The 23,023-nt window shown below is 43.1% G+C and overlaps 1 protein-coding gene across 1 annotated transcript in view; it reads left to right on the top strand.

Annotated features, from left to right (window-relative positions):
- LOC311233361 (cadherin-related family member 4-like) overlaps nt 1–23,023 on the top strand; it is a gene marked incomplete at both ends in the record, with an annotated part of 115,767 nt that overhangs the window by 85,600 nt on the left and 7,144 nt on the right. Inside the window, 11 exons of the mRNA XM_084320337.1 lie at nt 757–913; nt 1,256–1,347; nt 4,546–4,653; nt 5,579–5,682; nt 7,754–7,887; nt 9,586–9,766; nt 12,801–12,954; nt 14,294–14,396; nt 16,831–17,034; nt 20,941–21,080; nt 21,370–21,511. Of these exons, the coding sequence (XP_084176463.1) occupies nt 757–913; nt 1,256–1,347; nt 4,546–4,653; nt 5,579–5,682; nt 7,754–7,887; nt 9,586–9,766; nt 12,801–12,954; nt 14,294–14,396; nt 16,831–17,034; nt 20,941–21,080; nt 21,370–21,511 (1,519 nt within the window). The remainder of the gene's footprint in view (nt 1–756; nt 914–1,255; nt 1,348–4,545; nt 4,654–5,578; nt 5,683–7,753; nt 7,888–9,585; nt 9,767–12,800; nt 12,955–14,293; nt 14,397–16,830; nt 17,035–20,940; nt 21,081–21,369; nt 21,512–23,023) is intronic.

Here is a 23,023-nt window from a genome sequence, read left to right as displayed (position 1 = left end):
GGCCTACCAATATTGGCATTAAAATGTGATATTGAAAAATATCAGTATCGGTTTTCAAAAATATATATATATATATCGGTATCGGAAATTAAGAGTTGGACAATATCGGTATATCGGTATCGGTAAAAAAAACAATATCGAGCATCCCTAAATGTAATCTAATCTAATGTAATCTAATCTAATCGAATGTAATGTAATCTGATGTAATGTAATCTAATGTAATGTAATCTGATGTAATGTAATGTAATCTAATGTAATCTAATGTAATGTAATCTGATGTAATGTAATGTAATCTAATGTAATCTAATGTAATGTAATCTGATGTAATCTAATCTAATGTAATCTAATGTAATCTGATGTAATGTAATCTAATGTAATGTAATCTAATGTAATGGAATCTAATGTAATGTAATCTAATGTAATCTGATGTCATGTAATCTAATGTAATCTAATCTGATGTAATGTAATCTGATGTAATGTAATCTAATGTAATGTAATCTAATGTAATCTGATGTAATGTAATCTAATGTAATGTAATCTAATGTAATCTGAAGTCATGTAATCTAATGTAATCTAATCTGATGTAATGTAATCTAATGTAATCTAATCTGATGTAATGTAATCTAATGTAATCTGATGTAATGTAATCTAATGTAATGTAATCTAATGTAATCTGATGTAATGTAATCTGATGTCATGTAATCTAATGTAATCTAATCTGATGTAATGTAATCATCTAATGTAATCTGACTACAGATAGTCCTGAAGGGCTCCCTGGACGCTGAGAGCACCAGGCTGTACAGTGTGCGTCTGGGTCTGGTCACAGCGTCTGGACACCTGGAGAGGACCCTCCACGTCACGGTGGAGGACGTTAACGAGCCGCCCCAGTGTGACGCCCTCTTCCAGCTGGCAGGTCAAATATATCCAGTGTGATGCCCTCTTCCAGCTGGCAGGTCAAATATATCCAGCTGGCAGGTCAAATATATACAGCTGGCAGGTCAAATATATACAGCTAGCAGGTCGAATATATACAGTGTGACATGCTGTTCAGGAACCACCTTTAATGACGATGCTATGGATACTATGTGAATTGAAAATGGGGGACCCTGGTGTAAACAAGACTAAAGTCTTTCTCTGGTCTGCATCCCATTAACAATTGTGTGTATTGAGCCGTACTGTATTGTACCCATTCTGCAATCTGTTCATAAAAATGTCAATCAATCAATCAATGAATGGATCCTATGTGCCAGAACAGGAGCGGAGGTCCATGTCCCAGAGAACCACCCGGTGCCGGTGACCCTTTACACCATACTGGCCTCAGACCCGGATCACAACGACACCATCTCTGTAATATTCATTTAATCTCATTTCATTTGATTTCAAACCTTCATTTAAACTCGTGAGACACCTCATTTACAGTCACTTCGAGTGTACATACAGAAATTAGCAAAGAAAACACAACAAGCATATAAAATCATAACAAGAAATGAAAGAAGTGAAATTAAATGAAAAACACATACACTTCTTACTGTCTTCTACTATCATGCACTCTTCCACTAAATAATCTTCCTTGTCTATATTACAACCTACTATACTAATATGTCTCTACTACTATGCACTCAAGACTGTAGCACCGACGTTTGACACTGTTTGATGAACATTGTTACTCAGCTGCCAGAGTTGTACCCTTCCTGCTGACTTTGTCGTACAGAACTTGTAAGTCGCTTTGGATAAAAGCGTTCAGCTAAATGACTAAATGTAAATGTAAGACTAGGCAAAAAGCAAGGATAACAAATCAATGAAAACATGTGCAGCTTGATTGACAAAGGTTGGAGATCAAAGTTTTAAACTCTGCGACAGAGGGAAGAATATCAAGCTTTAAGGACTGTTGGAGTTCATTCCATGAGCTAGAGGAGCATCATTTACATTTACATTTAGTCATTTAGCTGACGCTTTTATCCAAAGCGACTTACAAGTTCTGTACGACAGGTCATCAGGAAGATGCAGCAAAATGCAGATTCAACCTGTTCCGAGCAAACTCTGGGGACCGGTCCAGCCAGTCACTAGAACGCGTTCTATAGGTTCCAAAATTCAATTCCAATAATTATGTAGTATAAGGAGGTAGGTTACCATTAATGATGTAGTATAAGGAGGTATCTTACCAATAATGATGTAGTATAATGAGGTAGCTTACCAATAATGATGTAGTATAAGGAGGTAGCTTACCAATAATGATGTAGTATAAGGAGGTAGCTTACCAATAATGATGTAGTATAAGGAGGTATCTTACCAATAATGATGTAGTATAAGGAGGTAGCTTACCAATAATGATGTAGTATAAGGAGGTAGCTTACCAATAATGATGTAGTATAAGGAGGTAGCTTACCAATAATGATGTAGTATAAGGAGGTAGCTTACCAATAATGATGTAGTATAAGGAGGTAGCTTACCAATAATGATGTAGTATAAGGAGGTAACTTACCAATAATGATGTAGTATAAGGAGGTAGCTTACCAATAATGATGTAGTATAAGGAGGTAGCTTACCAATAATGATGTAGTATAAGGAGGTAGCTTACCAATAATGATGTAGTATAAGGAGGTAGCTTACCAATAATGATGTAGTATAAGGAGGTAGCTTACCAATAATGATGTAGTATAAGGAGGTAGCTTAGCTATAATGATGTAGTATAAGGAGGTAGCTTACCAATAATAATGTAGTATAAGGAGGTAGCTTACCTATAATGATGTAGTATAAGGAGGTAGCTTACCAATAATGATGTAGTATAAGGAGGTATCTTACCAATAATGATGTAGTATAAGGAGGTAGCTTACCAATAATGATGTAGTATAAGGAGGTATCTTACCAATAATGATGTAGTATAAGGAGGTAGCTTACCAATAATGATGTAGTATAAGGAGGTAGCTTACCAATAATGATGTAGTATAAGGAGGTAGCTTACCAATAATGATGTAGTATAAGGAGGTAGCTTACCAATAATGATGTAGTATAAGGAGGTAGCTTACCAATAATGATGTAGTATAAGGAGGTAGCTTACCAATAATGATGTAGTATAAGGAGGTAACTTACCTATAATGATGTAGTATAAGGAGGTAGCTTACCAATAATGATGTAGTATAAGGAGGTAGGTTACCATTAATGATGTAGTATAAGGAGGTAGCTTACCAATAATGATGTAGTAAGGAGGTAACTGACCAATAATGATGTAGTATAAGGAGGTAGCTTACCAATAAGGGTGTTTGTTGCGCCTCTCTGCCAGTGCAATAGTAACATACACACAGATGATTAAACTATATAAATACTACTGAGTAGTCCACTAGCGCTGCCACACGTATTCTCTAACATATTACTGAAGTGATGTGTTTAGTTCTTGAGAGAAATTGTAAACTGTATCTATAGTGACAACATCAAGTAAATCAAATTCATGTTTAAAGGCTTTATTCATCCTACATCCATGCAATTAATCGCTGTCGGAATTGGACAGCAGTCTGTTGTCCGGGCAGCGTCAATACTTTTACCAACGGATTTCCAGTTCCGCGTGCGCATTCTGCGATCTGATTGGCCACTGACGTTTCTGGTTTTGTGAAATGTGCGGCCAATCGTGTGACGCCTGTTTCTTTCACCGGTTAAGATTAGGCACTCTTTCGAAGTTGGTTAAGGTTAGAGTTTGTCTTAGAGCAGGGCGATAGAACACCAGCCCTGATTCCAAACTCTAACCTTAACCAACTTCGAAAGAGTCGCCTAAGCTTAACCAGTGATAAACTAGGCGTTAGGCAGTTTGCATGCCATTCGAGGTGGAAATGGGCAAAGACACAGGTGTCACGCGATTGGGCGCACATGTCACATGACCAGAAACGTCAGTGGCCAATCAGATCGCACCAGAAACGTCAGTGGCCAATCAGATCGCAGAACGCGAACGCGGAACTGGAAATCCGTTGGTAAAAAAATAGACACGTCCGGGCAAGATGAGCAGTGTGGCATGTTGGACGGGGGCAGCACTGGTGGACGGGGGGCAGCCTGACCATCCACCAGCGGTGCCACGCGTGCCCATGCCCATGGCAACACAGTCCAGGCGAGCCAGGATAGGTTTGCTAACAGCCAGGAGAGGGTCGCTAACAGCCAGGAGAGGGTCGCTAACAGCCAGGAGAGGGTCGCTAACAGCCAGGAGAGGGTCGCTAACAGCCAGGAGAGGTTTTCTAACAGCCAGGAGAGGGTCGCTAACAGCCAGGAGAGGGTCGCTAACAGCTAGGAGAGGTTTGCTAACAGCCAGGAGACGGTCGCTAACAGCCAGGAGAGGGTCGCTAACAGCCAGGAGAGGGTCACTAACAGTTTGCTAAATAATCATTATAATTATTTAATTCCGTGGATGTCTGTAGGACGGCAATCCCCAAGGACCTCTCCCACAGACAGCTGTTGAAAACACGGGCGCACAAAGGTCTGACCGATTTACATCTGGTGTACGTAAATCGAGTTACGAAGGAATTCCTTGCAGCGTTGATTGTTCACCTGTGTCTGTGCTGTCAGTTCTCCATCTCTCAGGTCCTTCCTCCCGCCTCCAGGAGTCAGTTTCACGTAGACGGAGCCGGCAGCCTCGTCTCCTCACAGCCGTTTGACCACAGCGCCGGGCCGAGGGTACGTCTCTCAGAACCTGAAGGCAGTTAGAGATTAAAGGAACACTACAACATTTAGGGGGATATACACTTATTTGCCATCTTCCCCAGAGTCAGATTTGATCTCTGTGTGTCCAGTAGCCCCAGAGTGAGGCGCAGGTACATGCTAGCCTAGCTTAGCACAATGACTGGAAGCCGTAAGGAGCAGCTAGCCTAGCTTAGCACAATGACTGGAATCAGTAGGGAGCAGCTAGCCTAGCATAGCACAAGGACTGGAAGCAGTAGGGAGCAGCTAGCCTAGCTTAGCACAATGACTGGAAGCAGTAGGGAGCAGCTAGCCTAGCATAGCACAAGGACTGGAAGCAGTAGGGAGCAGCTAGCCTAGCTTAGCACAATGACTGGAAGCCGTAAGGAGCAGCTAGCCTAGCTTAGCACAATGACTGGAATCAGTAGGGAGCAGCTAGCCTAGCATAGCACAAGGACTGGAAGCAGTAGGGAGCAGCTAGCCTAGCTTAGCACAATGACTGGAAGCAGTAGGGAGCAGCTAGCCTAGCTTAGCACAATGACTGGAAGCAGTAAGGAGCAGCTAGCCTAGCTTAGCACAAGGACTGGAAGCAGTAGGGAGCAGCTAGCCTAGCTTAGCACAATGACTGGAAGCAGTAGGGAGCAGCTAGCCTAGCTTAGCAAAATGACTGGAAGCAGTAAGGAGCAGCTAGCCTAGCTTAGCACAATGACTGGAAGCAGTAGGGAGCAGCTAGCATAGCTTAGCACGAGGACTGGATGCAGTAGGGAGCAGCTAGCATAGCTTAGCACAAGGACTGGAAGCAGTAGGTAGCAGCTAGCCTAGCTTAGCAACCCACATGACTTCTGGGGAACATGGAAAATAAGTGTATTTCCCAAAAATGTTGGAGTGTTCCTTTAACTCGTCCTGTAATGCTGTATTACAGGAGTTTGTTTTGTCTGTGGCCGTGAGCGACAGACAGGGGGCCAACTGTACAGGAACTGTCAGGGTTAAGGTTCTGAAAGTGCTCCACCCTCCTCTGCACTTCCTGTGAGTAAAACCAACACACCAACACTGAGACACTATTATATGGACTATAATAGTGGAGTAGATTTATTTTAATTTAATTTCAAACCTTTATTTCAACTAATCATACATATAGGCACAATAAATAAGAGTAAACAATACCAAATCAGCTAAGACAAGTCGAGACACAGTGGACCAAATCTAAGAAAGACTGGCAGAGGAAGTCCGAAAATATAGCCATTTGTAGAACACAATGCAGCACAGCAATAGTGGTTCGGTGGTGTACTGCAACCTGACTGATTGATTGAATTGATTGAAACCTTTATTAACAGATTGCAGAATGGGTACAATACAGTGCGGCTCAATACAAACAATTGTTAAGGCACATTGACCGCCGGGCATTGTGCCCATCTTATACCACTCTCTGCCACCGTTAAAAGTCTATGGAGATGTTTACCTTCTTTGCAGGGCTATAACTTTTAAAATTGTATTGCTATATTGACATTACTATGGCCCATTCAACATCGATTATCTATCGTTCAGGATGTGGGAACGTTATACTTTTTCATTCATACGTTGTTGTGTTAATACCTTCTAGAATATAAGTATCGCTGCTGGCAGGACAAAACCTCATAACTCCAAAAACCCAACTTTTCAGCAGATGAAAAAAACGAACACAGATTTGAGGGCGAATAGAGTTACGAGGTTTAGACAGATGATTGGTTTAATGCTTTCCCATTGTGTAGACTTTGTAAAACCACACACACATGGAGGATGATCTACTGAGTTGATAAAAAAAAGAAAAAAGAATTTATAAAATATGGAGTTAGGAGATTTTGTCCCGCCAGCAGCGGTATGTTTTTAATCTTTTCTGCTGTAATTCCAAAAACGCTAGTTATAGGCCCTGACGCATATGATAGATTATCGATTGGCGTTTCTTTCCCATACATGCTATATTAAAAAATTCAAATGTATATGATCGGTAGGCTATACATTATGCTTCATCATGCGTGGAGGAAAGGGGGGGGGGGGTCGTTTATAATTCCTTGATCATCAGTAACGGCTTTATTTAGTATGGGTGGATATATGATATATTGATCAGATTGTTTGCAAACAAAGGAAATGCACAATTGGGTTGAAAATAACCATTACCACACTCTTCCAGGTACCAATTACGTACTGTGAGGATTGGTCCATTACCACACGCTTCCAGGTACCAATTACCCCCACACACCTGAAGGGAGTTTCGAATCAGCTCGAAGGGAGCCCTTATATACTCGGGGTTTCTGAAGGTTCATTGTCGGGTCGTTTTGCTTACCTCCGCCTGCAGCTTGTTCCTTCCGTTGTTGTTCTCCATCTGTTTCTCCAGTACGACTTGGAATTCGCCGCTGTCGCCCCTCTCTGCTCCCGTGGACCCGCGCCCCGTATCTCACCTTGCCCCTTGGTGAGTTTTTGGAAGTGTATTTTTTGATGCTCTATTTTTCCTCGTTTTTCTTGGACTCAAGATCTATCTGTTTTTTGTGTGTTTCGTTAACACTGAAGAGGTATCGCCTTTGTTATTTCTGGACTCAGCTTTATTACTGGACTGCCTCGTAATCCCTGCATTCGGTTGTTGACATTCCTCTTTTCTCTGTTCCTCTCCGAGTGGATAGACAGTAAGCTGCAGAGCCGCAGAGCCAGAGGCCGCAGCCACAGAGCCAACTCTGCTCTGGGCTGAGCTGCAGAGCCGCAGAGCCTACTCTGCTCCAGGACATTCCCCCTGAATGCTTCATGTTGTTTTTTCACTCTTTCTGTTTGAAAATAAATACGCCCTTAGTTTTTGGCTAACTCTGTACTACCTGTCTGTGTCGTGCTGTTGGGGTTGTTTACAAACCATAACAAAGGGAACCCACACCGCCGTTGAAGCATATCTTGGTGATGATATGGTGATCATTTCACAGTTTTTTTAGACTATAGTTCTGTTGTGAGAACATGAAACCGACATGTTCTGTTTCTGGAGAGCTCTGCCACATACCCTCTCGAGATTATCAAATTATCACAAGGTATTAAGCTTTAAAATGGGAAAAGAGGCCCTTTAACAGATGCATGTTTTCAGTCGTAGGGACCAGGACGTCTCCATCTCTGAGGACCAGGGACCAGAGGCATTTGTAGCTTCGGTCAAAGTCAACTCCTCCATCCCTGATGTCCGTTACACCTTTGTGAAGGATTACCCACCTTTCAGGATAAGAGGTTATACTCTCTCTCTCTCTCTCTCTCTCTCTCTCTCTCTCTATATATATATATATATATAGGGCTGACCTTCGATTTTTTTTTGGAATTCGAAGCTTCAGGGCTGAGATTCTATTTTAATTCGAAGCTTCGAAATTCAATAATTCTTAATTTTTTTTGGGGACTTGTACAGCACTTTGTTCAACTTTGTCAGTGCTGTAAAGTTTAAACCTTTTTAAATCTTAGACAAACAAAACACTTTGCTTTCATGAAATATTGTAAGCCGTCATTTGAGGCTTTATAAAAGCAGCACAATGAACACAAATCTGTCAGTGCCGAGTCCGACCTCATCTTAAATAACAAACAGCATTGCTTGTTGTAGTTAACAAAGACAGGCAGAGTTGATTTAACACAAAAGAAAACAAAAAAGAAAGTTTTCATATTTATTTATCGATTTTTTTTTTTCATATTCGAATCCCATGCCCATCGAACGAAGCTTCGAAGTATTTAAGACAGCCCTATATATATATATATATATATTTTTTTTTTAACTTTTATTTTGTGTCATAATGAACATCACGTTGCATTGATCATACAGTATACTTGATTCACATAGGCAATGACATTTGTTACTCAGGCTCTTCCATCTTATTCAATTTGTTTTAAAAGTATTCAGCATAATCAAAATAAGCAGTATAATCCGAGTACGCCTCATAAACAACCCAGGGGAGGAAAAATTATTAAATATATATATTTTTTTAAGGACATACCGTAGGTTAAGAAACGAAATAATAAATAGAAAAATAGAAAAAAAATATATATATATATCTGTCTGAATATACCTGCATATAATACTTCTATATACCTACTTATACACCCGCATAATATAACCCATATAACTCATGTATGATAGCATGTACAACAATGCTGTATATACCGTATATACACCTGAGGAAGCGATAGCGAAACGCGTTGTGCAACAATAAATAAGCAAAAACCAGTCCTGTGGAGTGTGCGGTCCCTTCTTTCCCTTGAAGGTTTTCTCCTTTTAGTTTATTTATCTCTCTTGCGCTGACCTGCACCTCCAGTCGGGGTCCAACCAGATGTGCACGAGTCTTATTTAGTTTAATATATATATATTTATTTATTTATTCTTACTGTATATATATCCATATTTTATACCCAGTTTATTCACCTGTACATTGTATATTACTGTTGCACTTTACTGGTACATTTGCACTCTGGTTGGATGCCAAACCTATTTTTGTTGTACTGTACTTGTGCTGCATGATGACAATACATTTTAATCTAATCTAATTTAATCTAATCTAATATAATCTAATCTGATCTAATCTAATCTAATATAATTAAATGTAATCTGATCTAATCTAATCTAATCCAATCTAATTTAATCTAATCTAATCTAATTTAATCTGATCTAATCCAATCTAATCTAATTGAATCTAATTGAATCTGATTTGATCTAATCTAATCTGATCTAATCTAATCTAATTTAATCTGATCTAATCTAATCTGATCTGATCTATACAGCTACATTTCTTGCTTTTCCATCTTTCAGACCAAATGTAAAAAAAATTATATATATATATATACACGTATAATGATAATATGAATAATAATCCTTGGTGTTTTTAACATCTGAAACAAAGCCACACAGAGAGTTCCCTAATCCTCTGCCTGGTCTCCTCTGCCCGTCAGAGGACGGCGTCATCAGAACCACCTACAACCTGGACCTGGAGGTGGAGGGCGGCCTGGCCCGCGGCGAGCTGCTGGTCCGGGCCTACAGCCGGGCAGAGGGGCGCGTCGGCACCGCCACCGTCACCGTCACCGTCCTGGACGTCAACGAGTACCCGCCCTTCTGCTCGCCCCCTGTCTTTGTGTACGATGACTCCAACGCACTACACCACACCGCTCTGTGCTCGCCTCGCCTGCCTAGTTCACAGTGCCTTTCCTCACCGCTCTGTGCTCGCCTTGCCTGCCTAGTTCACAGTGCCTTTCCTCACCGCTCTGTGCTCTGCCCGCCTGCCTAGTTCACAGTGCCTTTCCTCACCGCTCTGTGCTCGCCTTGCCTGCCTAGTTCACAGTGCCTTTCCTCACCGCTCTGTGCTCTGCCCGCCTGCCTAGTTCACAGTGCCTTTCCTCATCACTCTGTGCTCTGCCCGCCTGCCTAGTTCACAGTGCCTTTCCTCACCGCTCTGTGCTCTGCCCGCCTGCCTAGTTCACAGTGCCTTTCCTCACCGCTCTGTGCTCTGCCCGCCTGCCTAGTTCACAGTGCCTTTCCTCATCACTCTGTGCTCTGCCCGCCTGCCTAGTTCACAGTGCCTTTCCTCATCACTCTGTGCTCTGAGTAACCTGAGACTCTTCAGAACTCCAGAGTTCTCACCTCTGTCTTGTGCCTTAGAGTCAAGTCCAGTGATCCTGTATTAGAATAGAATAGAAGTACTTTATTGATCCCAATGGAAATTCAGCACTACAGATCGCTCACAATAAACACTTAGGTGGTCAAAATACAGTCAGGGATATACATTCTAAAATATGTATATACATTCTAAAATATACAGCCAAAAATATACATTAATATACAGTAAAATGTACAATAATAAGTGTAAAAATGTATAATGGTGACGTAAAAAGTCAAGGAAGATATGCCAGAGTCTGTACTGTCACTCAGAGAGGCAGTGTGGCACAGTGAGGCGTTAGTTATTAGTCGTTATTAATCCCCTTGTGGGAATTCAAGTGTTATAGCAGCATGGCCCCCCCTAGGGGGGGGGGGTACAGGTAGGATAGGTAGTAATAATAATAGAACATATTTACATTTACATTTTTACATTTAGCTGACACTTTTATCCAAAGCGACTTACAAGTTCTGTACAAAGTCATCAGGAAGGGCACAACTCTATCAGCTGAGTAACAATAATGTTCATCAAAGTGTTAAGTGCTACAGTGTAGGTTAGTATATTAGGACAAGTGCATGCATGGCTAGATTAAAACTGCTCAGTACATCTCTGGAGCAGCCTTCCCCTCACTGCAGGACATTTACTCTACCAGGGCCACCAGGAGAGCACATAACATAATTAAGGACAGTACACACACCCAACACAGACTCTTCAACCTCCTGCCATCAGGCAGGTGATATAGGAGTCTGAAAGCCAGAACTACGAGACTGACAAACAGTTTCTACCCACAGGCCATCAGGCTCTTGAATGCCAGAACCTCCACCTAGCCCCCCCCCCCCCCCCCACACACCTTGGCAGACACTGACCTGATTACTGCTGTGAACACACTGTCACCCTTCCCCCCCGAACTATGAATCACTAAAGACACATCTTAACTGCTGCTGTGACCCACTGTCACCTCCATTCATATGTAAATACTGATCGGAACGTGCAATATTACTCACTGTGCCTTTTATATATTTATCTATTTTTACCTTATTTTCTAGCACTCGCTTGTATTTAAATATGTTTAAGTTAAGTATTGTGTGAAGGGCGGACTAGCAAAGTAAGATTTTCATTGTATGGCAAACTGTCTGTTTAAGTGTGCATATGACAATAAACAATCTTGAATCTTGACAGTAAGGTTAGTTAGGGTTCTATATTTTCTATAATTTTTTTCAGATAATGGTTGAACATAGAACAAAGTGTAAGTAGTAATGATAATAGTGATAACAGTAGTAGTAGTGAACAGTAGTGAGTGGCAGGATTCAATCAGACAGTAGTAATGGCTACTCGCAGGAAGGAATGTCCCAGGCAGTGTGTGGCGTGTCGTGGGGGAATATGTCTATGGCTGAACGTGCTCCTCATCCTGGCTGCTAGCTCCTCATAGAGGGGGTGGGAGGGGTTCTCATTTTGGCTAGCTCCTCATAGAGGGGGTGGGAGGGGTTCTCATCTTGGCTAGCTCCTCATAGAGGGGGTGGGAGGGGTTCTCATCTTGGCTAGCTCCTCATAGAAGGGGTGGGAGGGGTTCTCATCTTGGCTAGCTCCTCATAGAGGGGGTGGGAGGGGTTCTCATCTTAGCTAGCTCCTCATAGAGGGGTGGGAGGGGTTCTCATCTTAGCTAGCTCCTCATAGAGGGGTGGGAGGGGTTCTCATCCTGGCTAGCTCCTCATAGAGGGGTGGGAGGGGTTCTCATCTTGGCTAGCTCCTCATAGAGGGGGTGGGAGGGGTTCTCATCCTGGCTAGCTCATAGAGGGGGTGGGAGGGGTTCTCATCCTGGCTAGCTCCTCATAGAGGGGGTGGGAGGGGTTCTAATCCTGGCTGCTAGCTCATCATAGAGGGGGTAGGAGGGGTTCTCATCCTGGCTAGCTCCTCATAGAGGGGTGGGAGGGGTTATCATCTTGGCTAGCTCCTCATGGAGGGGGTGGGAGGGGTTCTCATCCTGGCTGCTAGCTCCTCATAGAGGGGGTAGGAGGGGTTCTCATCCTGGCTGCTAGCTCCTCATAGAGGGTGTGGGAGGTGTTCTCATCCTGGCTAGCTCCTCATAGAGGGGTGGGAGGGGTTCTCATCCTGGCTGCTAGCTCCTCATAGAGGGTGTGGGAGGTGTTCTCATCCTGGCTAGCTCCTCATAGAGGGGTGGGAGGGGTTCTCATCCTGGCTAGCTCCTCATAGAGGGGGTGGGAGGGGTTCTCATCCTGGCTGCTAGCTCCTCATAGAGGGGGTGAGAGGGGTTCTCATCCTGGCTGCTAGCTCCTCATAGAGGGGGTGGGAGGGGTTCTCATCTTGGCTAGCTCCTCATAGAGGGGGTGGGAGGGGTTATCCAGCTCTTTCCTCGTCCTCCTCTCGTCTACCACCTCTAGGCGACGCACTTCAAACACGTGTCATGCCAGATATGACTTGTTATGACAGATATGACCATAATGAGGAAATCTTCTCAGCATGTGTCTGGGTGGGTTTCTTTCCACTGCTCCATTGCAGGCTGGAGGTCCCTGAGACCACAGAAGTGGGCAGGAACCTGGGAACTGTGACGTGTGTCGACATAGACGCCGGTAACCAGAGAGTGTCACTCAGCCTGATGGACAACGCACTCTCATTCCAAAGGTTCCGCCTCCTAGAAGATGGACAGCTGCAGGTGACCACTAACTTTGATTCTGTACCAAAACAAACATCGACAAGTAGGCTATCGGTTTTTTTACGGAACTCATTACATTGTGGTTAGCCCTCTTGTAAGATAGATAGATAGATAGATAGATAGATAGATAGATAGATAGATAGATAGATAGACAGACAGACAGACAGACAGACAGACAGACAGACAGACAGACAGACAGACAGACAGACAGACAGACAGACAGACAGACAGACAGACAGACAGACAGACAGACAGACAGACAGACAGACAGACAGACAGACAGACAGACAGACAGACAGACAGACAGACAGACAGACAGATCGATTCTTCATTTCACAGCCTGCACACAACAACCATTAAACACACACACACTACCATCACCATCACCACCACCATCACCACCATCATCACCATCATCATCACCACCATCACCACCATCACCACCACCACCACCACCACCATCACCATCATCATCACCATCATCATCACCACCATCACCACCATCACCACCATCACCACCATCATCACCATCATCATCACCACCATCACCACCATCACCACCACCACCACCACCACCATCACCATCATCATCACCATCATCATCACCACCATCACCACCATCACCACCACCACCATCACCACCATCACCACCACCACCACCACCATCATCACCACCATCACCACCATCATCACCATCATCATCACCATCATCATCACCACCACCACCACCATCACCACCACCACCACCACCATCATCATCATCACCATCATCATCACCACCACCACCACCATCACCACCACCACCACCACCATCATCACCATCATCATCACCATCATCATCACCACCATCACCACCATCACCACCACCACCACCACCACCACCACCATCACCACCACCACCACCACCATCACCATGATCACCATCACCACCATCATCATCATCACCACCACCACCATCATCACCATCATCACCACCACCACCATCACCATTACCACCACCACACCACCACCACCACCACCACACCACCACCATCATCACCATCACCATGATCACCACCATCACCACCACCACCATCACCACCACCACCATCACCACCATCACCATGATCACCACCATCACCACCATCACCACCATCACCACCACCACCACCACCATCACCACCACCATGATCACCACCATCACCATGATCACCACCACCACCACCACCACCATCACCACCACCATGATCACCACCATCACCATCACCACCATCACCATGATCACCACCACCACACACCGCATCACCATTGAGAGCAACAAGTCTAGACATTCATCAAACTCAGTCCCTTCCTGTTCCAGGTGAACAACACCCTGGACTATGACTCAGCAGCGACGGCCTCCAACCGCTTCCAGTATGAAGCCACCATCCTGGCCACTGACTCAGGAGTCCCTCCTCTTACAGGTGAGTCAGCTGTGCTTCCTGTCTGAAGCCACCATCCTGCTCTTACAGGTGAGTCAGCTGTGCTTCCAGTCTGAAGCCACCATCCTCCTTGTATAGGTGAGTCAGCTGTGCTTCCAGTCTGAAGCCACCATCCTCCTCGTACAGGTGAGTCAGCTGTGCTTCCTGTCTGAAGCCACCATCCTGCTCGTACAGGTGAGTCAGCTGTGCTTCCTGTCTGAAGCCACCATCCTGCTCTTACAGGTGAGTCAGCTGTGCTTCCAGTCTGAAGCCACCATCCTGCTCGTACAGGTGAGTCAGCTGTGCTTCCAGTCTGTGGTGTACAATTCACACAGTACGCTACTCATTACATTTACATTTAGTCATTTAGCTGAACGCTTTTATCCAAAGCAACTTACAAGTTGTGTACAACAGGTCAGCAGGAAGGGTACAACTCTGGCAGCTAAGGGTCAGTACGATTGTTCGTCAAACAGTGTTGAACTTGAGTGCTACAGTCTTGAGTGTATAGGAGTATAAACATATTAGCATAGTAGGTAGTAATATAGACATATTAGCATAGTAGGTAGTAATATAGACATATTAGTATAGTAGGTAGTAATATAGGTGTATTAGCATAGTCGGTAGTAATATAGGCATATTAGCATAGTAGGTAGTAATATAGGCATATTAGCATAGTGGGAATAATATAGGCATATTAGCATAGTAGGTAGTAGTATATACATATTAGCATAGTAGGTAGTAATATAGACATATTAGCATAGTAGGTAGTAGTATATACACATATTAGCATAGTGGGAATAATATAGGCATATTAGCATAGTAGGTAGTAGTATATACATATTAGCATAGTAGGTAGTAATATAGACATATTAGCATAGTAGGTAGTAGTATATACACATATTAGCATAGTAGGAAGTAGTATAGGCATATTAGCATAGTAAGTAGTAATATATACATATTAGCATAGTAGGAAGTAGTATAGGCATATTAGCATAGTAGGTATACTGGTAGTAATATAGATATATTAGCATAGTAGGTACGGTATTAATATAGACATATTAGCATAGTAGGTAATATAGATATATTAGCATAGTAGGTAATAATATAGACATATTAGCATAGTAGGTAGTAATATAGACATATTAGCATAGTAGGTAGTCGTATATACATATTAGCATAGTAGGTAGTAGTATAGGCATATTAGCATAATAGGTAGTAGTATATACACATATTAGCATAGTAGGAAGTAGTATAGGCATATTAGCATAGTAAGTAGTAATATATACATATTAGCATAGTAGGTAGTAGTATATACATATTAGCATAGTAGGAAGTAGTATAGGCATATTAGCATAGTAGGTACTGGTAGTAATATAGATATATTAGTATAGTAGGTACGGTATTAATATAGACATATTAGCATAGTAGGTAATATAGATATATTAGCATAGTAGGTAATAATATAGACACATTAGCATAGTAGGTAGTAATATAGACATATTAGCATAGTAGGTAGTCGTATATACATATTAGCATAGTAGGTAATAATATAGACATAACATAATAGTCTAGATGGAAACATAGGTCCACCTGCATATGGTGGATTTTCACCACCTGTTTTTTCTTAATCCTTGAAGTATCTATTTTAAGATTCTGCCAGGTAACAGGTTGAAATAATGTCCCATGTGGTTTATTTTTAACCCTTTATTACACCTATCCTGAACCAAAACCTGAAAAAGAAGAAAAAGAAAACAGCATCACTTTTGAAGTTAACAACATATAGAGAAATTAAAACATTTCCCCAAACAATATTGACCCAAGGAATTCAGTAAAATTGTTATTTTTAAGATTCAAATACATCTTGATTCTATTTCAGGACAAGAAAATGCAAAAAAAGCTGAAATTTTTTAGATCACATCTATATTTTCCCACTTTACTAAAACGTAGTCCATCGGACGAGATCAATTTGAGGTTAATATTGGAAATACAATGTTAATAAAGATTTTCTCCATGCTGTTATGCCCTAAATATTGTAGATTTTGTGTAAACAAGGCCAAAGGTGGAAGACGAATGTGAAAAGACTAATTCTACTACATAGACAAATATGAACACATTTTCCTATACAATTTGAAATCCAGTGAAATATGTTTTGTTAAGGTTTAAAAAAAAAAAAAAAAAAAAAAAAAAAACTATTACAGTACATCTTCTCTGTTGGCACAACATTCAAACCTAAACTACTAATCATCATCATGATCATCATAGTGGACGCTTTAGGTATGTATGGTTTTAGACTATTTAAGTATATCATTTAGTATATCATTACAATTTCATTTTGATAAGAGGTAAAACATGCACGTTCTAAATCTAATCTAATCTAATCTATGATTGTGCAGTCTGTATAGATATAGACTGAAGTGTGCTGCCTGTCTGTATCCAGCCCAGGTGCGCGTCCTGGTGACGGTGACTCCGGTGAATGAGTTTGAGCCGGTGTTCTTGGCTCCCTGGCTGGCGGTACCAGAAGACACCAGGCCCGGGACGGCTGTAGGCGTCCTGCTGGCCAGAGACGCAGACTGGCCCTTCGACAACATACGCTACTCCCTCCTGTCAGGAGGCAGCATGTTTACCATTGATCCTGACAGCGGTAAGCAGGTAGTGGTTCAAACACACGGCAACAAGACATCCTCGCACGTTCCAAAACCATATACAACTCTGGAAACTCACCTGCACGGACGTATGACGTATATCATGCCAGTTAGGGTGCCTTGTGTATACTGTTTACTTTTACTCTTACTCATAGTATATATTCAGATTCTAATTCTTTGTTGCCTATATTTATTGTAACATATAATATAACCCTCATCTGCACCTTTGTTTACACGGTTTGTTTTTCTCATATTTTTATATTCAGATCAAATTTGATTGCCTATATTTATGTCTTTCTACTATTACTTTCTACAATCCTCCCCGCTGACCGACCTCTCGATCACAATGAAGAATGTAGCCATGGCCTTGTCCCCGACGACCAAGAACCTATTGAATTGAATTGAATAGTTTATTGGTTTAGAATGGAAAAATCACACATATACATTGGATCACAATATGAAAACAGGTATACATTTTCTCCATTTACCAATAGGATTTCATAAAAAACACAATAAAGCCATAGGCTTGTTTCCATTGTGGTCCTTCATCATTGGTGTCAGTGGATTTATGTACTGGTGTGTGGACGTGGGTGTTTGTAGTGTCTGTATGTCAGGATGTGTGGTATAAAAACAAAAAAATACATACAATAATATTCCATTTTATAGACAATAAAAGAATAAAAAAGGAACAACACATATTAAAACCCTTTTTTCACTACTCCCAGCTTCTGCTACTTATGATCCACCTCTTTATAGCTAATTTAAAAGTGGAGAAGGGGCTTATGGTCTTCAACTCCATTGGTAGGCTATTCCATTGTACTGCTGCTGAATATAGGAATGCGTTTTGGCCAATTTTCCTATTGCATCTCACTGGGACGATGTCTGTAGGGCTCCCCCTGGTGGCGTGTCCGTGTACATCCCTTACCATGTTAAAATATCCACTGAGGTACTGAGGGACAGTATTCCCGAGTATCCTATGTGTTATGTTGAGTTTTATTTGAGAGACCCTCTCCTCAACCCTGAGCCATTTGAGGCTGTTAAAATGTGTCTGTGTAAGGTGAGTCCTGGGATGGAGTTTTAAAATCATTCTAACTAATTTGTTCTGAGCTGTCTGTAGCCTACCTTTCAGTGCTACTGTGATGCCAGTGTACCAGGAGGAGCATGCATAGTCATAATGACATTGGATCAGTGCCCCTGCCAGGACTTCCATTGCTGACCTGTTAATATAGGTGGACACTCTACAGAGAAATTTTATTCTCTGATTGATCTTTGTGACCACCTTTTGTGCCATGCTCACCCCTGATAAGGTGTTGTCCAAAATACATCCTAAGTATGTGACTTCCTCCTTTGCTGTTAACTCGATATCTCCTACCACTACCTTGAACCCAGGAGACCTCTTAAGTCGTATGGCCGAGCCAAAAAGGATAGCTTCGGTTTTACCCAGGTGTAGGGATAACCTGTTTTCGACCAGCCAATGACTGATCTTGACAAGCTCTAGACTGAGTGACCTCTCTACTTCTCTTTTGTCCTGATGGGAGACCATGAGTGCAGCATCGTCCGCAAATAAAAACAGTTTACAATCACATGCAGTTTTCATGTCATTGATATATAAAAGAAATAAAAGTGGTCCTAAAATACTTCCTTGCGGCACCCCGCACGTCTGTTGGAGTGAGGAGGATATGGTCCCATTCATTTCCACTACTTGTTTCCTGCCTCTCAGATAAGACTCCATCCACCTTAAGGATATACTGTTAAAACCCATAGCCTTCAGTTTATATAAAAGTATGTCGTGGTTAACAGTGTCGAAGGCTTTTTGTAAGTCTATTAAAACCATCCCACAGAATTGACCTTTGTCCACCTCTGTTCTAATTTGGTCTGTCAGATATAATAAACATGTGTCTGTGGAATATGATGTTCTAAATCCAGACTGGAGCTCGTACAACAGGTTGTTTGTAGAGAGGTATTCGTTTATTTGATCATTAATGATCCTTTCTATGACTTTGGATATTGCACTAAGAATCGACACAGGCCTATAGTTCCCTGGGTCTAATTTATTGCCTTTTTTGTAAAGCGGAATGACTCTGGCTTGTTTGAGATCATAGGGAAACTGTCCTTGACCGATAGATAGATTTACAATGTGTGTTAAGCCGGAGGTGATGGACTCTGCTGCATCCCTAAGAAATCTAGCAGGTATCTTGTCCTGTCCTGTTGCCTTGTTAGGATTGAGCGCCCTCAGTTTTTTCAAAACTGTGTCCTCAGTCACACTCGCAAAGGAGAAGGAATCTGTCTGGATACCTTTCTGTTTGTAGTACTCCCCTACCTGTTTTTCCCCATACATGTCAGTTGTACTTGGCAGTCTCTTAACTAGGGTATTCGCTATGGTGTTAAAAAACGTATTTAGACAATTAGCTATGTTCTTATTGCCTGTAATCACTGTGCCTCCTATGTCTAGAATCATATTTTTAGCTTTTGTCCTGAGCTTGTTTCCATACCCTGTTTGCTTTAAGCACTTCCATAATTTTTGTGGATTTGATTTATTCTCGATAATTTTGTCATTAAAATATTCAGCCTTGGCTTTCTTGATCATTCCCGTGACCTCATTTCTTTTCTTCTTGAACTCCTCATAATCCTGTTCAACCCTGTTTTTACTGAATTTCGAAAATGTGTCATGTCTGGACTTTATAGCTGCCAGGATCTCTGGGTTCATCCAGGGCTCTTGTCTGATTTTCGTTCTCATTGTTTTTTCTGGTGCACTTTCATTAATTGCCGTCAGAAACAAAGATTTAAAATGACCCCAGGCTTTATCTACGTTCATACTATGATATACTGGTGTCCAATCCATGGAATTGAGTCTGCTTTTTAGAGCTTGTCTAGCTAGGGGTTGTCCTTGACGACCGGCTGAACTTCTCCACTCACATCACCTCAACAACCAGAACCTACAGATTCTTCCTGAGCAACGTCAGAAGGATCCGCCCCTTCCTGACAAAAGAAGCCCCCCAAATCCTCCTGCAATCAACAGTCACGTCTTGCCTCGACAACTGCAATGCACTGCTAGCTGGCCTACTGACTACCACCACCAAGACACTTCAACTCATACAGAACGCAGTGGCCTGCCTGATCTCCAACCTACCAAAGTCAGCCGACGTTACCCCACTTCTCAGAGAGCTGCACTGGCTTCCCATTGCTGCAAGAATCCGCTTCAATGTCCTCGACCTGCATACCGTGCAGCGATGGGAACGGCTCCCTCCTACCTCCGGTCAGTGGTCTCTAACTACACACCCTCAAGACCCCTACGCTCTACATCTTCTAACTACACACCCTCAAGACCCCTACGCTCTGCATCTTCTTTTTTCATCCACTTTTCCTCCTTATTTTTCTATTTTTCACCCATCCCAATTTCGTATTGCCAATTCTCCCCTCCCCTGTCTTGAACGTTGCTAGACTATGCCTCCCACTGGTCGGCTGTAGTGAGGATAGAAGCCTTGCATCACGTGTCCCCTCCGGTACACGAGGAGGCAGCCTGTCGCATCTTTTCACCAGACAGCACGGACTCTCAGTGGCGAGGAGTAACGCGTGGGAGGCTCACGCTGCCCCCGATACTTCCTGTCTCTGCTGTGCATGCGTCACCCAACCTACCTGTAGGAGTCGCTGTCCACAACGTCCAATCGCCACCCATCGACTTCCACCCGCTACCTCTGTCAATTGAGATAGTATGACGACTGGTCCAAGCCGCAGGCAATGCTAACACCGGGATTCGAGACCGGAGTCTCTTGCATTGGTGACGAGCACGCTCTGCATCTTCTAACTACACACCCTCAAGACCCCTACGCTCTGCATCTTCTAACTACACCCCCCCCCCCCCCCCCCCCCTCTCTCTCTCTCTCTCCCTCTCTCTCCCTCTGCAGGACAGCTGTATCTTAATGAAGAGCTAGACTTTGAGCGTCACCAGTCACACCGGGTCACAGTTCAGGCAGAGGACTACGGTCAGGATGTGGACAGAACCAAGCGGAAGAGGAGGTCAGAGGTCGTCGACATACAGGTGGAGGTGAGGAGAAGAGTTCTCTAACCTTCTCTTACTATTATGCACTTTGCTATACTAAGGAATCTACCTTCCCTATACTACTACCTGCTATGCTAATATGTCTAGAGACTACTATGAACTCAAGACTGTAGCACCCAAGTTCGACACTGTTTGATGAATAATCGTACTGACCCTTAGCTCACAGAGTTCTACCCTTCCTGTTACTTGTAAATCGCCTTGGTTTAAAAGTGTAAATGCATTTCTTCTCACAGTGTCATGAATGAGTTTGAATGAAACCCCCTCCCTCTGTCAGAACGTGAACGACAACGTGCCGGTGTGTGACCCGGTCTCTTACGAGTCCACCATCTTCTCCACGCGCTCCGGAGAGCTGCCCATCCTGTCGCTCAGCTGCACAGACGCAGACGGCAACGTTCTCACCAGCACCATCACCAACGGTCTGCCACACTATAACATACACAACGTTCTCACCAGCACCATCACCAACGGTCTGCCACACTATAACATACAGTCACAAATAAGGGGATCACATAAGCATCGGACGGCACTCGCGCCATTTTACGCCCGTCTGCCGGCTCGGGGCTGCATTTTTCGTCGATCATCATATACACCGTTCGAAAGTTGAATTTGCCGCCTTTCGATCGCCACCACACGCAACCAATTGCGTGCTTCGGGTCTCGAGTTACATGACGATATATCCGGCGAGCATCATTTGACAGGCCGCTCCGTCAAATGACCACGTCCGGTAATGAACGGTCCTGAATTGACTAATCACCACTGATGGCGAAAATTATTGATCACCGTTGTAGCCAACGAGCGTCCGCTCCGAAAGAGATCCCACACAGGCTATTGAGACTGGGGGAAGGTGACACAAGAAGACGAAGAAGTCCATTGTTTTGACTTGCGCTTCTGAATGAATGGGATGACAGCGGACGACCATTTTGGATAATCATGCTGTATTTTTACCGGTACACACAAAACTTCTCAAACACTCAAAATCTCATTTTCCCTTTGGATTTTTATAAACTTTGGACCAGTACTACATAAGACTTCAGGCTATGGAACCGCCATGTTTACCAGCTGTTACAGTCGATCAAATAACAAACTCAACAAGACCGACGGCTTCTCAGTTACAGTGGGTGACAATATTGTCACAAGGAAAGATGGAAATACCTACCTGGGTTCCATCCTAGAGGCAAATCCTTCCTGTGACAAAATGGCATCCAATGTAATAAAAAAAAGTCAACCAACAAACTAGTTTCTTGTACCGGATCTCCTCTCTGGTAAACAAGAATACCCTGAAGACTCTGGCAGGAGCACTTATTCAAGGGTACTACGACTATGCTTGCACCTCATGGTACCAAAGCACCTCAAAGGCGCTAAAAACAAAATTACAAACATCACAAAACAAACTGGTCAGACTACTGCTTGACCTTACTCCTAGAACCCACCTCACCCCTGCCCACTTTGACAACCTAGGATGGCTTAGAGTAGACGACAGTGTACAGCAACTTGCAATGGGCCTGGTCTACAAGATACACTACACCACTAAGGTACCCATGTACATGTCAAAATACTTCCCAAAGGTCAGTGAATACCATGACCACAAGACCAGAGGGAGCTCCACAAATCATGTTAAACCCAGATTCGGCTCAAACAAGGGACTAAACACATTTAGAAATTATGCCACATCAATGTGGAACGCCCTACCCACAGCCGCAAAATAATGTGAATCCCTACCCACCTTCAAAACCACTCTAAAAGAGCACCTACAGGAGACTGCAATTCGAAACTGGCCCCTGTAAATGTCCAAACCCAACCCCCTCCAATGTACAGTTAACCCCCCCCCACCCTGCCTACCCAACCGCCCCACCCAACCACCTCCAATGTACAGTTTCCTCGCCCCCACCCCACCTACCCAACCTCCTCCAATGTACAGTTTCTTCCCC

The sequence above is a fragment of the Notolepis coatsorum genome, assembly GCF_963971535.1.
Source record: "Notolepis coatsorum genome assembly, chromosome: 8".
NCBI classification, from domain to species: domain Eukaryota; kingdom Metazoa; phylum Chordata; class Actinopteri; order Aulopiformes; family Paralepididae; genus Notolepis; species Notolepis coatsorum.
This window is presented reverse-complemented; position numbering and strand designations above follow the sequence as displayed.